This window comes from Schistocerca serialis, chromosome 10 (assembly GCF_023864345.2).
Source record: "Schistocerca serialis cubense isolate TAMUIC-IGC-003099 chromosome 10, iqSchSeri2.2, whole genome shotgun sequence".
Lineage (NCBI taxonomy): Eukaryota > Metazoa > Arthropoda > Insecta > Orthoptera > Acrididae > Schistocerca > Schistocerca serialis.
Genome location: NC_064647.1, coordinates 61,985,725 through 61,998,813, shown reverse-complemented (window position 1 = coordinate 61,998,813; position 13,089 = coordinate 61,985,725). Strand labels below are relative to the sequence as shown.

The 13,089-nt window shown below is 44.9% G+C and overlaps 1 protein-coding gene across 13 annotated transcripts in view; it reads right to left on the bottom strand.

Moving 5' to 3' along the window:
• Window positions 1-13,089, bottom strand: part of LOC126425244 (zinc finger protein 501-like) — a 236,486-nt gene that overhangs the window by 149,559 nt on the left and 73,838 nt on the right. For 10 of the 13 annotated variants that reach the window (XR_007576273.1, XM_050088214.1, XM_050088205.1 and 7 more), the window contains exon 4: window positions 2,771-2,827. The exons of the other annotated variants lie outside the window; for them this stretch is intronic. Coding sequence is in view for 9 of the 10 variants with exons in the window: in XM_050088214.1 (XP_049944171.1) it covers window positions 2,771-2,827 (57 nt within the window). In the remaining variant the exon portion in view is untranslated. The remainder of the gene's footprint in view (window positions 1-2,770; window positions 2,828-13,089) is intronic. 13 annotated transcript variants of the gene reach the window in all.

Genomic DNA, 13,089 nt, shown 5'->3' with positions numbered 1-13,089 from the left:
GTCGGGAGTATGTGGCTGAGGGACTGCGTCAGCTTCCAGACAACACCACATACAAAGTTTGCCAAGGTAATCCCATTCCCGATGTCCAGGCAGAGCTTCAAGGAATCCTCAGAACCTTAGGCCCCCTGCAAAACCTTTCACCTGACTCCATCAATCTCCTGACCCCACCGACACCCCGCACCCCTACCTTCTACCTTCTTCCTAAAATTCACAAACCCAATCATACCAGCCGCCCCATTGTAGCGGGTTACCAAGCCGCCACAGAATGTATCTCTGCCTACGTAGATCAACACCTTCAACCCATTACATGCAGTCTCCCCTCCTTCATCGAAGACACCAACCACTTTCTCGCACGCCTGGAATCCTTACCCAATCTGTTACCCCCGGAAACCATCCTTGTAACCATTGATGCCACTTCCTTATACACAAATATTCCGCACGTCCAGGGCCTCACTGCGATGGAGCACTTCCTTTCACGCCGATCACCTGCCACCCTACCTAAAACCTCTTTCCTCATTACCTTAGCCAGCTTCATCCTGACCCACAACTTCTTCACTTTTGAAGGCCAGACATACCAACAATTAAAGGGAACAGCCATGGGTACCAGGATGGCCCCCTCGTACGCCAACCTATTTATGGGTCGCTTAGAGGAAGCCTTCTTGGTTACCCAGGCCTGCCAACCCAAAGTTTGGTACAGATTTATTGATGACATCTTCATGATCTGGACTCACAGTGAAGAAGAACTCCAGAATTTCCTCTCCAACCTCAACTCCTTTGGTTCCATCAGATTCACCTGGTCCTACTCCAAATCCCATGCCACTTTCCTTGACGTTGACCTCCATCTGTCCAATGGTCAGCTTCACACGTCCATCCACATCAAACCCACCAACAAGCATCAGTACCTCCATTATGACAGCTGCCACCCATTCCACATCAAACGGTCCCTTCCCTACAGCCTAGGTCTTCGTGGCAAACGAATCTGCTCCAGTCCGGAATCCCTGAACCATTACACCAACAACCTGACAACAGCTTTCGCATCCCGCAACTACCCTCCCGACCTGGTACAGAAGCAAATAACCAGAGCCACTTCCTCATCCCCTCAAATCCAGAACCTCCCACAGAAGAACCACAAAAGTGCCCCACTTCTGACAGGATACTTTCCGGGACTGGATCAGACTCTGAATGTGTCTCTCCAGCAGGGATACGACTTCCTCAAATCTTGCCCTGAAATGAGATCCATCCTTCATGAAATCCTCCCCACTCCACCAAGAGTGTCTTTCCGCCGTCCACCTAACCTTCATAACCTGTTAGTTCATCCCTATGAAATCCCCAAACCACCTTCCCTACCCTCCGGCTCCTACCCTTGTAACCGCCCCCGGTGTAAAACCTGTCCCATGCACCCTCCCACCACCACCTACTCCAGTCCTGTAACCCGGAAGGTGTACACGATCAAAGGCAGAGCCACGTGTGAAAGCACCCACGTGGTCTACCAACTGACCTGCCTATATTGTGATGCATTCTATGTGGGAATGACCAGCAACAAACTGTCGATTCGCATGAATGGACACAGGCAGACAGTGTTTGTTGGTAATGAGGATCACCCTGTGGTTACACATGCCTTGGTGCACGGCCAGCACATCTTGGGACAGTGTTACACCGTCCGGGTTATCTGGATACTTCCCACTAACACCAACCTATCCGAACTTCAGAGATGGGAACTTGCTCTTCAATATATCCTCTCTTCCCGTTACCCACCAGGCCTCAATCTCCGCTAATTTCAAGTTGCCGCCACTCATACCTCACCTGTCATTCAACAACATCTTTGCCTCTGCACTTCCGCCTCGACTGACATCTCTGCCCAAACTCTTTGTCTTTGAATATGTCTGCTTGTGTCTGTATATGTGTGGATGGATATGTGTGTGTGTGCGAGTGTATACCCGTCCTTTTTCCCCCTAAGGTAAGTCTTTCCGCTTCCGGGATTGGAATGACTCCTTACCCTCTCCCTTAAAAACCACATCCTTTCGTCTTTCCCTCTACTTCCCTCTTTCCTGACGAAGCAACCGTTGGTTGCGAAAGCTATAATTTTGTGTGTATGTTTGTGTGTCTATCGACCTGCCAGCGCTTTCGTTTGGTAAGTCACATCATCTTTGTTTTTAGATATATTTTTCCCACGTGGAATGAGGGGGGGCAAGAGATATTCATATGGACCTACTTCTGTTCTTTCTGTCATAGCATTGCTTATCTCACATGAGGATTTCTTCTTAATCCTGGTACAACTTAACATACGGCATACCGTATAGCAAAATATTCATTCATTCAATCATTAGCAGGCCACTGCATGCTACTTCCGTTAAGCATAAAAACAACCTAGTATGACTACGTGGTAATCTGTGTACGAATGACAGTCAAAGTTTTAATCATTCCCTCTAAAAATTAAGTTACATAACATTTTGTTTGTTTGCAAGTGTGTGCCTGGTAGATATTGAAACCCCCACACTACAGAATCATAGCATGCTGTCACAGCAGCCAAAACAAAACAGCACAGTTCACTGGTTAAGAGGAGATTGGCTGTGCCATGGTACTGCACCATGTGGATTTCAGTGTTAACCAGGAATAAAAGGCATGTACCTGCAAACAAACAAAATATTAATTTTGTATGTCTACTTTTTTGAGGAGATAAAACTTTATGACTACCACTCACACATTATTAATTAAGGTAATTACATCTAGATTATGTAGAAAGGGACACTCTGAACAAGACACCACTTACATCTCTCTCCAACTCTAGTGGGTCACACGTGTCAGGATCTTCAGGAGTTTCCAATTGCTGCAAATATTAATGTGGATTATGTTACTTTATGTTTATCCATTACACATTATATAGATATACAGGGTGAGTCACCTAACATTACCGCTGGATATATTTCGTAAACCACATCAAATACTGACGAACCGATTCCACAGACCGAACGTGAGGAGAGGGGCTAGTGTAACTGTTTAACACAAACCATACAAAAATGCATGGAAGTATGTTTTTTAACACAAACCTATGTTTTTTTAAATGGAACCACGTTAGTTTTGTTAGCACATCTGAACACATAAACAAATACGTAATCAGTGCCATTTGTTGCATTGTAAAATGTTAATTACATCCGGAGATATTGACGCTTGAAACCTCCGATGTTCAGTTGCGTGTTGTAACAAACACGGGCCACGGTCAGTGAGCAGCATCTGCAGGGATATGTTTATGATGACGACCGTGTTTATGAGTGTGGCTGTAGTCCACTGTTGTGGTTTGGTCTAGCTGTCGCAGTGTCCGCATGTAGCGCTTGCTGCTATTGTTGTTCTGCATTCATCTCCGCACGCAGACCAACTGTAGTACACCGTGTTACCAGATGTCTGTGATAGTGTAGTGTTGTAGGAACTGTGACCATGGTGTATTCATACTCTGAAAAGGCGGAGATGATACTCATCTATGGCAAGTGTCGACGAAATGCAGCTGAAGCCTGCAGGGTGTATGCAGAACGGTACCCGGACAGAGAGCATCCAACGTGCCGCACAGTGCAAAACATCTACCGCCAACTGTATGCAACAGGTATGGTCGTAGCACGCAAACGGGTCTGTAACAGGCCCGTCACAGGAGAAGCGGGTGCAGTTGGTGTGTTAGCTGCTGTTGCCATGAACCCACACATGAGTACATGGGACATTCCAAGAGCCGGTGGACTGAGTCAAAGTAGTGTCATGCGCATACTGCATCGTCACCGTTTTCACCTGTTTCATGTGTTGCTACATCAGCAATTACATGGTGATGACTTTAATCATCGAATGCAATTCTGTCAATGGGCATTAACAGAGAATGCGTTGCAGTTCTACCTGTTTACCGATGAAACGGGTTTCACAAACCACGGGGCAGTGAATCTACGGAACATGCATTACTGGTCCGTGGGCAATCCTCGCTGGCTCAGACAGGTAGAGCGACAGCGACCGTGGACTGTAAATGTATGATGCGGAATCATTGGCGACCACCTCATTGGTCCTCATTTCATTGCAGGGGCCCAAACAGCTGCAACATACATCGCATTTCTACAGAATGATCTGCCAACGTTGCTCAAAAATGTCCCACTGGAAACGCGTTGATGTATGTGGTATCAGCATGATGGTGCACCTGCACATTCCACAATTAACAGTAGGCTGACTCTTGACAGGATGTTCAACGGGCATTTCATAGGATGTGGAGGACGCATAAATTGGCCAGCCCGTTCTCCTGATCTTACACCTCTCGACTTCTTTCTGTGGGGTACGTTAAAGGAGAATGTGTACCGTGATGTGCCTACAACCCCAGAGGATATGAAACAACGTATTGTGGCAGCCTGCGGCGACATTACACCAGATGTACTGTGGCGTGTACGACATTCATTACGCCAGAGATTGCAATTGTGTGCAGCAAATGATGGCCACCACATTGAACATCTATTGGCCTGACATGTCGGGACACACTCTATTCCACTCCGTAATTGAAAACGGAAACCACGTGTGGACATGTACCTCACCCCTCATGGTAATGTACATGTGCGTCAGTGAAAAAGACCAATAAAAAGGTTTTAGCATGTGGACGTAATGTGCTGTTCCAGTCTCTTCTGTACCTAAGGTGCATCACTGTTCCCTTTTGATCCCTACGTAATTCGGTGCTCTCCGATACACACGATCGAACAGCGGAGGAGTGGTACTCAAGCGTCAACTTTAGGTTACAATATCTCCGGATGTAATCAACATTTTACAATGCAACAAACGGCACTGATTACGTATTTGTTTATATGCGCTAACAAAACTAACGGGGTTCCACTTAAAAAAAACATAGGTTTGTGTTAAAAAACATACTTCCGTGCATTTTTTTTATGGTTTGTATTAACCAATTACACTAGCCCCTCTCCTCACGTTCGGTCTGTGGAATCGATTAGTCAGTATTTGATGTGGTTTACGAAATATATCCAGCGGTAATGCTAGGCGACTCACCCTATATATAAAAAAACAAAGATGCTGTAACTTACCAAACGAAAGTGTTGGTATGTTGATAGACAATAAAAAACATACAAATTTCAAGCTTGGAATCCTTACCCAATCTGTTACCCCCAGAAACCATCCTTGTAACCATTGATGCCACTTCCTTATACACAAATATCCCGCACGTCCAGGGCCTCGCTGCAATGGAGCACTTCCTTTCATGACTATCACCTGCTACTCTACCTAAAACCTCTTTCCTCATTACCTTAGCTACCTTCATCCTAACCCACAACTTCCTCACTTTTGAAGGCCAGACAAACCAACAATTAAAGGGAACAGCCATGGGCACAAGGATGGCCCCCTCGTACACCAATCTATTTATGGGTCGCTTAGAGGAAGCCTTCTTGGTTACCCAAGCCTGCCAACCCAAAGTTTGGTACAGATTTATTGATGACATCTGCATGATCTGGACTCACAGTGAAGAAGAACTCCAGAATTTCCTCTCCAACCTCAACTCCTTTGGTTCCATCAGATTCACCTGGTCCTATGCCAAATCCCATGCCACTTTTCTCGATGTTGACCTCCATCTGTCCAATGGCCAGCTTCACACATCTCTCCACATCAAACCCACCAACAAGCAACAGTACCTCCATTTTGACAGCTGCCACCCATTCCATATCAAACGGTCCCTTCCCTACATCTTGGGTCTTTGTGGCAAACAAATCTGCTCCAGTCCGGAATCCCTGAACCATTACACCAATAGCCTGAAAACAGCTTTTGCATCCCGCAACTACCCTCCTGACCTGGTACAGAAGCAAATAGCTAGAGCCACTTCCTCAAACCCAGAACTTCCCACAGAAGAACCACAAAAGTGCCCCACTTGTGACAGGATACTTTCCGGGACTGGATCAGACTCTGAATGTGGCTCTCCAGCAGAGATACGACTTCCTCAAATCCTGCCCTGAAATGAGATCCATCCTTCATGAAATCCTCCCCACTCCACCAAGAGTGTCTTTCCGTCGTCCACCTAACCTTCATAACCTCTTGGTTCATCCCTATAAAATCCCCAAACCACCTTCACTACCCTCTGGCTCCTACCGTTGTAACCGCCCCCGGTGTAAGACCTGTCCCATGCACCCTCCCACCACCACCTACTCCAGTCCTGTAACCCGGAAGATGTACACGATCCAAGGCAGAGCCACGTGTGAAAGCACCCACGTGATTTACCAACTGACATGCCTACGCTGTGAAGCCTTCTATGTGGGAATGACCAGCAACAAACTGTCAATTCGCATGAATGGACACAGGCAGACAGTGTTTGTTGGTAATGAGGATCACCCTGTGGCTAAACATGCCTTGGTGCACGGCCAGCACATCTTGGCACAGTGTTACACCGTCCGGGTTATCTGAATACTTCCCACTAACACCAACCTGTCAGAACTCCGGAGATGGGAACTTGCCCTTCAGTATATCCTCTCTTCTTGTTATCCGCCAGGCCTCAACCTCCGCTAATTTCAAGTTGCTGCCCCTCGCACATCACTTGTCATTCAACAACATCTTTGCCTCTGTACTTCTGCCTCAGCTGACATCTCTGCCCAACCCTTTTGCATTTACATATGTCTGCCTGTGTCTGTATGTGTGTGAATGGATGTGTGTGTGTGTGTGTGTGTGTGTGTGTGTGTGTGTGTGTGTGTGTGTGTACCTGTCCTTTTTTCCCCCTAAGGTAAGTCTTTCCGCTCCCGGGATTGGAATGACTCCTTACCTCTCCCTTAAAACCCACATCCTTTCGTCTTTCCCTCTCCTTCCCTCTTTCCTGATGAAGCAACCATGGGTTGCGAAAGCTTGTAATTTGTGTGTGTGTTTGTGTGTTTTTTGTCTCTATCAACATACCAACGCTTTCGTTTGGTAAGTTACAGCATCTTTGTTGTTAGATACATTGTATAGATACCTGCACAAACAAATTTAAGTCTTTTTGTTAAACATAATTCCTATTCTTAGTTTGTTTTCAAAAATGACAAGGAAGATGCAACCACTAGTTCGTTTCAGCATGATAGGAGAAACAGATGGCTCTCACAATAATATCAGTCACAAGTTTTACCTCAAGTTCACTGAAATGAGCAGGTTAAGTGCTGTGCTAAGAACATATATGATCTGATCAAACATATCTGGATACCCCAGTGTAATGTGGAACTGACCATTAGATTCATGAGAGGAGGACCCACCAGTATAAAAGAAGATGGGGTAAATGTCCGTAGAAAAGCACTAAAAGCAGAATGGGTCAATCACGAGAGCTCAGTGACTTCAAATGTGGACTAGTAACTGGATGTCATCAGAGTAACAACTCTTCTACAGCTGCCCAAGTCAACTGTTTCTGATGTGATCGTGAAGTGGAAATGTGGAGTAACAACCACAACTAAGCAGAGACCAGGTAGATCTCATGTACTGACGGACACAGACTGTTGAATGTTGTGCAGGACAGTTGTAAAAAAAATTGCATGAAACCAGTAGAAGAGATCACTCCTGAGTTCCAAAGTGCAACCTGCAGTCCAGCTACAACAATGACTGTAGGTAGGGAGTTAAAATTGTGGTACACTGGTCAAGCAACTCCTCATAGGCCACACATTTCTGTAGTCAATGTTGCGCGACACTCGAGGTGGTGTAAAGAGGGATGCCACTGGACAGTGGATGATTGGAAACAGGTCATTTGGAGTGACAAATTGCACTACACTCTGTGCAATCTGATGGAAGGGTTTGGGTTCGGCAAATGTCTGGAGAATAGACCAGCCATGGTATGTAGGGTCAATGGAGGAGTGCTGAGGAAGCGTTTACAGTATGGAAGTGTTTTTCGTGGCTAGGGTGTGGCTCCTTGCAGCAGTTAAGTTAACTCTAAATGCAGAAAGATACAGGTTGACAATTATTGAATAATATGAAAAAAATGTAAATTAGTTACAAACCACGGCATGCACACACTTCATTCAGCATGTAAATGCCACTACATATATTCGTATTTAGTATGCCTGCCATCATTGATGATGATTTGGCACAGACAAACAGAGAAATTCTGCATGACCCACTGAAATGTTGGAACATTGATGCAGTCAATTAGATCCTGAATATCTGTTTTCAGCTCAGCAATGGTTTTGGGGTTATTGCTGTACACCTTGCCCTTAATATAGCCCCACAAAAAGGAGTCACACGTGTTCACATCTGGAGAAAATGGTGGCCATCAAGGATCGTGCCAGTGGCCTCTGGGTACCCCAGAGCCAGAACGTGGTCCCTAAAGTGCTACTCCAGAACATCAAACACTCTCGTGCTTCAATGGGGACGAGCTCCGTCTTTCACGAACCACATCTTGTCGAAATCATGGTCACTTTGGATAATGGGGACAAAATCATCTTCCAAAATCTTCACGTACCATTCGGTAGTCAATGTGCCCCATGGAATACAGCACCAATTATTCTGTGACTGGACAGTGGACACCCACTGAGAACAAAGAAACTTCTGGATTGCAAAATGTGGGTACTCAGTCCCCCAAATGTGTCAGTTTTGCTTATTGACAAACCCATCCAAATGACAGTGGGCTCCATCACTAAACCAAACCATACTAATTCCCATCATGCTCCGTGGCCAACTGGGCCGTACGAACATCCTAACACAAACTGTTCAGAAGTAATGATAATTTTATTTCATATAGTTCAATAATTGTTACCCTGTATAAAAACATTTCACAGAATTGTGCATAGCATAATGTAGAGGAACAGTTCAGAGATGATGACTGTTAGGACCAGATGACAATGCACCCTGTTGCAAAGCAGCATCTGTGAGTTAATGGTTTGCGGACAATCACATTCCTGAAATGGACTGGCGTTCCCAGAATCAGAATCTGAACCTAATGTCACACCTCTTGGATTAATTAGAACATTGATTTTCCTCCATATCCCAGCATCCAATATCACTGCCTTCTCTGCTTTACACACTTGAAGAATAGGCAGCCATTCCTGCATAGATATTCAGACACCTCATTGAGTGTGTCCTCAGCAGAGTTCAGGCCATCATAAGGGCGAAGGGTAGTATACTGAGGTTACTGGTTCTATAAAGAGGTGCAAATAACGTGGACTATTTCAAGGTGCATGGCTGGTGGATACTTTCACCAGCAGCAACTCATGCATCTAAGTTCAGATCTCCACAGTGTCTTACTACGATTAGCACTGTAACAGTCTAAATTATTGATATATTAGCTCTCCTATGAACACAGAGATATTTACCTCTTTCTCCTCGAAGATAAGGATGCACCATCCAGATTCATAATAAAGAACGAAGTGTAATAAAATCATTAATGATGTCACCTTGTTTTCCGATGTTTGCAGGCTACGGTGTATCCAGGTATCATTTTCACAGTGAAGCAATTTACAAATGAAAGAAACTGTCTCCTTTCCAGAAGATATATTCTAAAATCTTTTAAAAAGATATCTATTGTTGTCTGGCATACATGCAACATGTCCATCCAGAATCACGGATGGGACAAGACAGATATATGTTCGTCATTCTTTTCCTACATATCTATTTTTGTCATGGGCATGTTTATATCGCATCTTTCCCTGCTCAGTATTCTGATACTTATTAAATGACATACTTTTTTACTAAGCCAAAATAAGATCTATCAGAATGGACATCCCATATTAATGCCCACTAACAGGGGTGCAAGTACTTTGATCAGATAGTGTATGCTTGCCATGTTACTTTGTTTTACAGACTACTCAATATCTAGAAGACTCCCATTTTATTTCATACCAAAACCCTTACAAGATACAAGTGTACTCTTTCCTCCTCCATCTCCAGCATCCCGCACCAAAAACAGTAATGCTGCTTCTCGTGGGTACATGATGGCCTGAATCACGATACGCCACTACTGAATTACGGAAATGGCACAGTCATTAAACTGATCTGGAGCAGTGGGTGACAGTACTTAAATGCCAGCCACCACCAACACCTACATAAGGACACACACACACACACACACACACACACACACACACACACACACACACACCATTGCTTCAGCATAACGTCTACATCTGGTTCCTAGAACTTTATAAGCAGTATTTTGTGGGATAATGGGTGCCCATCTTCATATATCTGCTGTTGATGTTTCTCAACCTTTCCGGGACACTCAACCATGGATCAAACAAACCTATGAACATTTGTGCTGTCCTCCTTTGTGTACATTCAATATCCCCCGAAGACCTACATACGTACAGATAGCATACACTCAAGTAATATTCTAGGACAAATCACACAAGTTTTTTAATAATCTCCTTTGTAGATCAACTACATTTTCCTAATATCAGCATGCACTGGAGAGATATAAGTTCAGCATTACCATCTGAGACAGGGCAATAAATAAATGGATCAGTACTGTACTGAAAATGAAATAGAAGTGAGCTGGACATGTTGCCAGGTGAACGCATGCAAGACAGACCAAGGAAGCTCTTCAGGATGTCAAGAGATAGGAAAGACCAAAGTAGACACTGAATGTGAGATGGTTAAATGATATTACAAAACATGCAGGAATAATGTGGATGCATTTTGCTGTAGATCACGATGCATATACATTCCTGAAGTTAGTTTTTTCAGTAAACATTTTACTTATTTTCCGGGCACAAAAACAACTGACATCATACATGCCCACATTGTAACCTTAGAACAGCAATAAGAAAAAGAAGCTAAAAGCGACCATATGTTAAGCCCAATCGATGGAAGGAAAGAGAGCTAAAAGCAACGACTTCCCCTTGAAAAAAAGAGGCAACAGAGGTCCCTAATGAAACACTGAATGTTCTTAGCCGTATCGTTATGACAGATAAAAAGTAAAACGTGATCGACAGCGCTCACATCATTTGCTAAAATTGACGATAACTCAGACAGCAAACATACACTGGAACATAAGCGGTTAAAAAAGGGCAGTGGATCAGGACATGGTAAACCATCAAAGGTTGATGACAATGAGCACAAAGTGGTGGGGGATCACGACATAACAAATGGGAATGGCTAAAATGACAGTGCCCAATATGCAACCTATCTAAAATGATCTCCTCATGATGAGAGGGCCGAGAGGAGGTTGGCCAAACCGTTTGGAGAGGTTGAATTTCCTGGAGCTTGTTCCTGTGAAGAGAAGACCACTGCTGATCCCAAAGTAATACCATCTGCTGACTGGTGGCAACATGAAGATCATCCAAAGGAAAGGAAGAGCTAGCAGGCTGAGTTAGGAGGAGAGTGGCCACGGTAGCAGTGTCAGCAGCCTCATTTCCCATCAGATCGATGTGACCAGGAAACCACTTGAACATCACGGTGGCTCCCTCAACAGTCAGCAAGTGGAAGTTTCCTAGGAGCCATTGCACTAAGTTATAAGAATGTGTACAGCACACAGGAGCTCTGAAGGGCACTGAGAGAATTGGAACATATGACACAATTAAAATGCCTCTGTCACTGTATGTACTGGGTGGCCTGATATAGAGCGAAGAACTCTGCTGTAAAAATTGAGCACTGTTCTGGAAGCCGATACCGGAAATGGTAGGAGCCAATGACGAAGGCACACTCGACACCACGGCTGATCTCAGAGCCATCAGTGTGTACTAAGGTGCTACGGTTAAGTTGCGTGCGAAAGCCAAGAAACTTACGGCGTTAGTTCGAATCCAGAGCTGTGTCCTCGGCAAGCGAATAAAGTTGAAGATGAACACAGAACGTCGCACGAAGTCAAGGTGGTGAGGGGTTCGCACCCATTGGGAACGTGGCAGGTAGTGTAAAGTTAAGCTCCCAGAGCAACAGCCAAAAGGAGACTCCAGGAGATAACAGAGAAGAAGGGCATGCCTCATACTCAGGGTCAAGGGAGTCATCAAAAACGGGGGCATAGGGTTTTACCGTCAATACTCCATGAGTAAAGATCACCCAGACATCGCTGAAGACACCACTCGAGGAGACAAGTGCAGAGAGAACTGCAATAGATCACAAAGTCATCAACAAAAAGCGACCTCTAGGTACCTGGCAGGAGACAGTCCACTATAGTGTTAATGGATATAGCAAAGAGGACAACAGTCCGCACAGAGCTTTGAGGCACCCGTTCTCTTGGATAAAGGTGTCTGACAAAGCCAAACTCACATATACCTTGAAAAATCTGTCTTTTAAAAATTCCCGAGTAAAATGGGACAGGAGGGCCTTGGAAGCTTCACGTGTATAGAGTACAGAGGATACCAGAACTTCAGCAGGTGTCACAGGCTTTCTCGAAATTGAAAAACGTGGCCACAGTCTGGTATGTCCGCAAAAAACTGTTCGTGACACGGATTGACAAAGTAACTGGACGGTCAACTGCAGTATGGTGCACTCAAATTAGTAGATTGTGCCACCATACCAGCTGGCCATGGATCATATGTTCCATGACCTTGCAAACACAGCTGGTGAGAGAAATGGGATGGTAGCTAGAAGGAAGGTGTTCGTCCTTACTGGAGTTACGTATGGGTATGACGTGACTTCACACCAGTGTCTGTCTGCAAGAGAAATGTGTTGTAACATCTTTGAAGAGATCATGATTCTGAGAGGAGAAGGATATGACCTGAGCCTCCTCCACTTGTTTCCAAGGGAGGCAGGATAGCGGGTGGAACTCAAAATCTCTGCAAAATAGTGGCCCAAGGTCATGGAGATAGCAATAGGTTCCACAATGACATCATCTGCTAAGGCCAGGCCAGAAATCAGGGACTGAACCTCGGTCTGAGAGAGCCAGAAGAGGTTGTCCCGCATGATGGAAGGAGGACTGAAACTGCTAAAAAAAAACTACTATGGAAGATCAATCTAGCTCTTTTGCTATCCTGAAGAATGCCATGACACTGCACATGCAGCTGCTTATAATGAATACAGTTCACCATGCCTAAAAGTGTGGAGAGCATATCTCCACACGAATCGCATAGCAGCACGCCTCAGTGCGCCAGGGGCCTGGTACACAACTCGGTAAAGAAGTGCGAGGTATGTTAACTCTGCAGTAGTAAGGATAATGTTCGTAAGGTACTCTACCTGGTCATCAGATCTTGGGAAATGTTCATC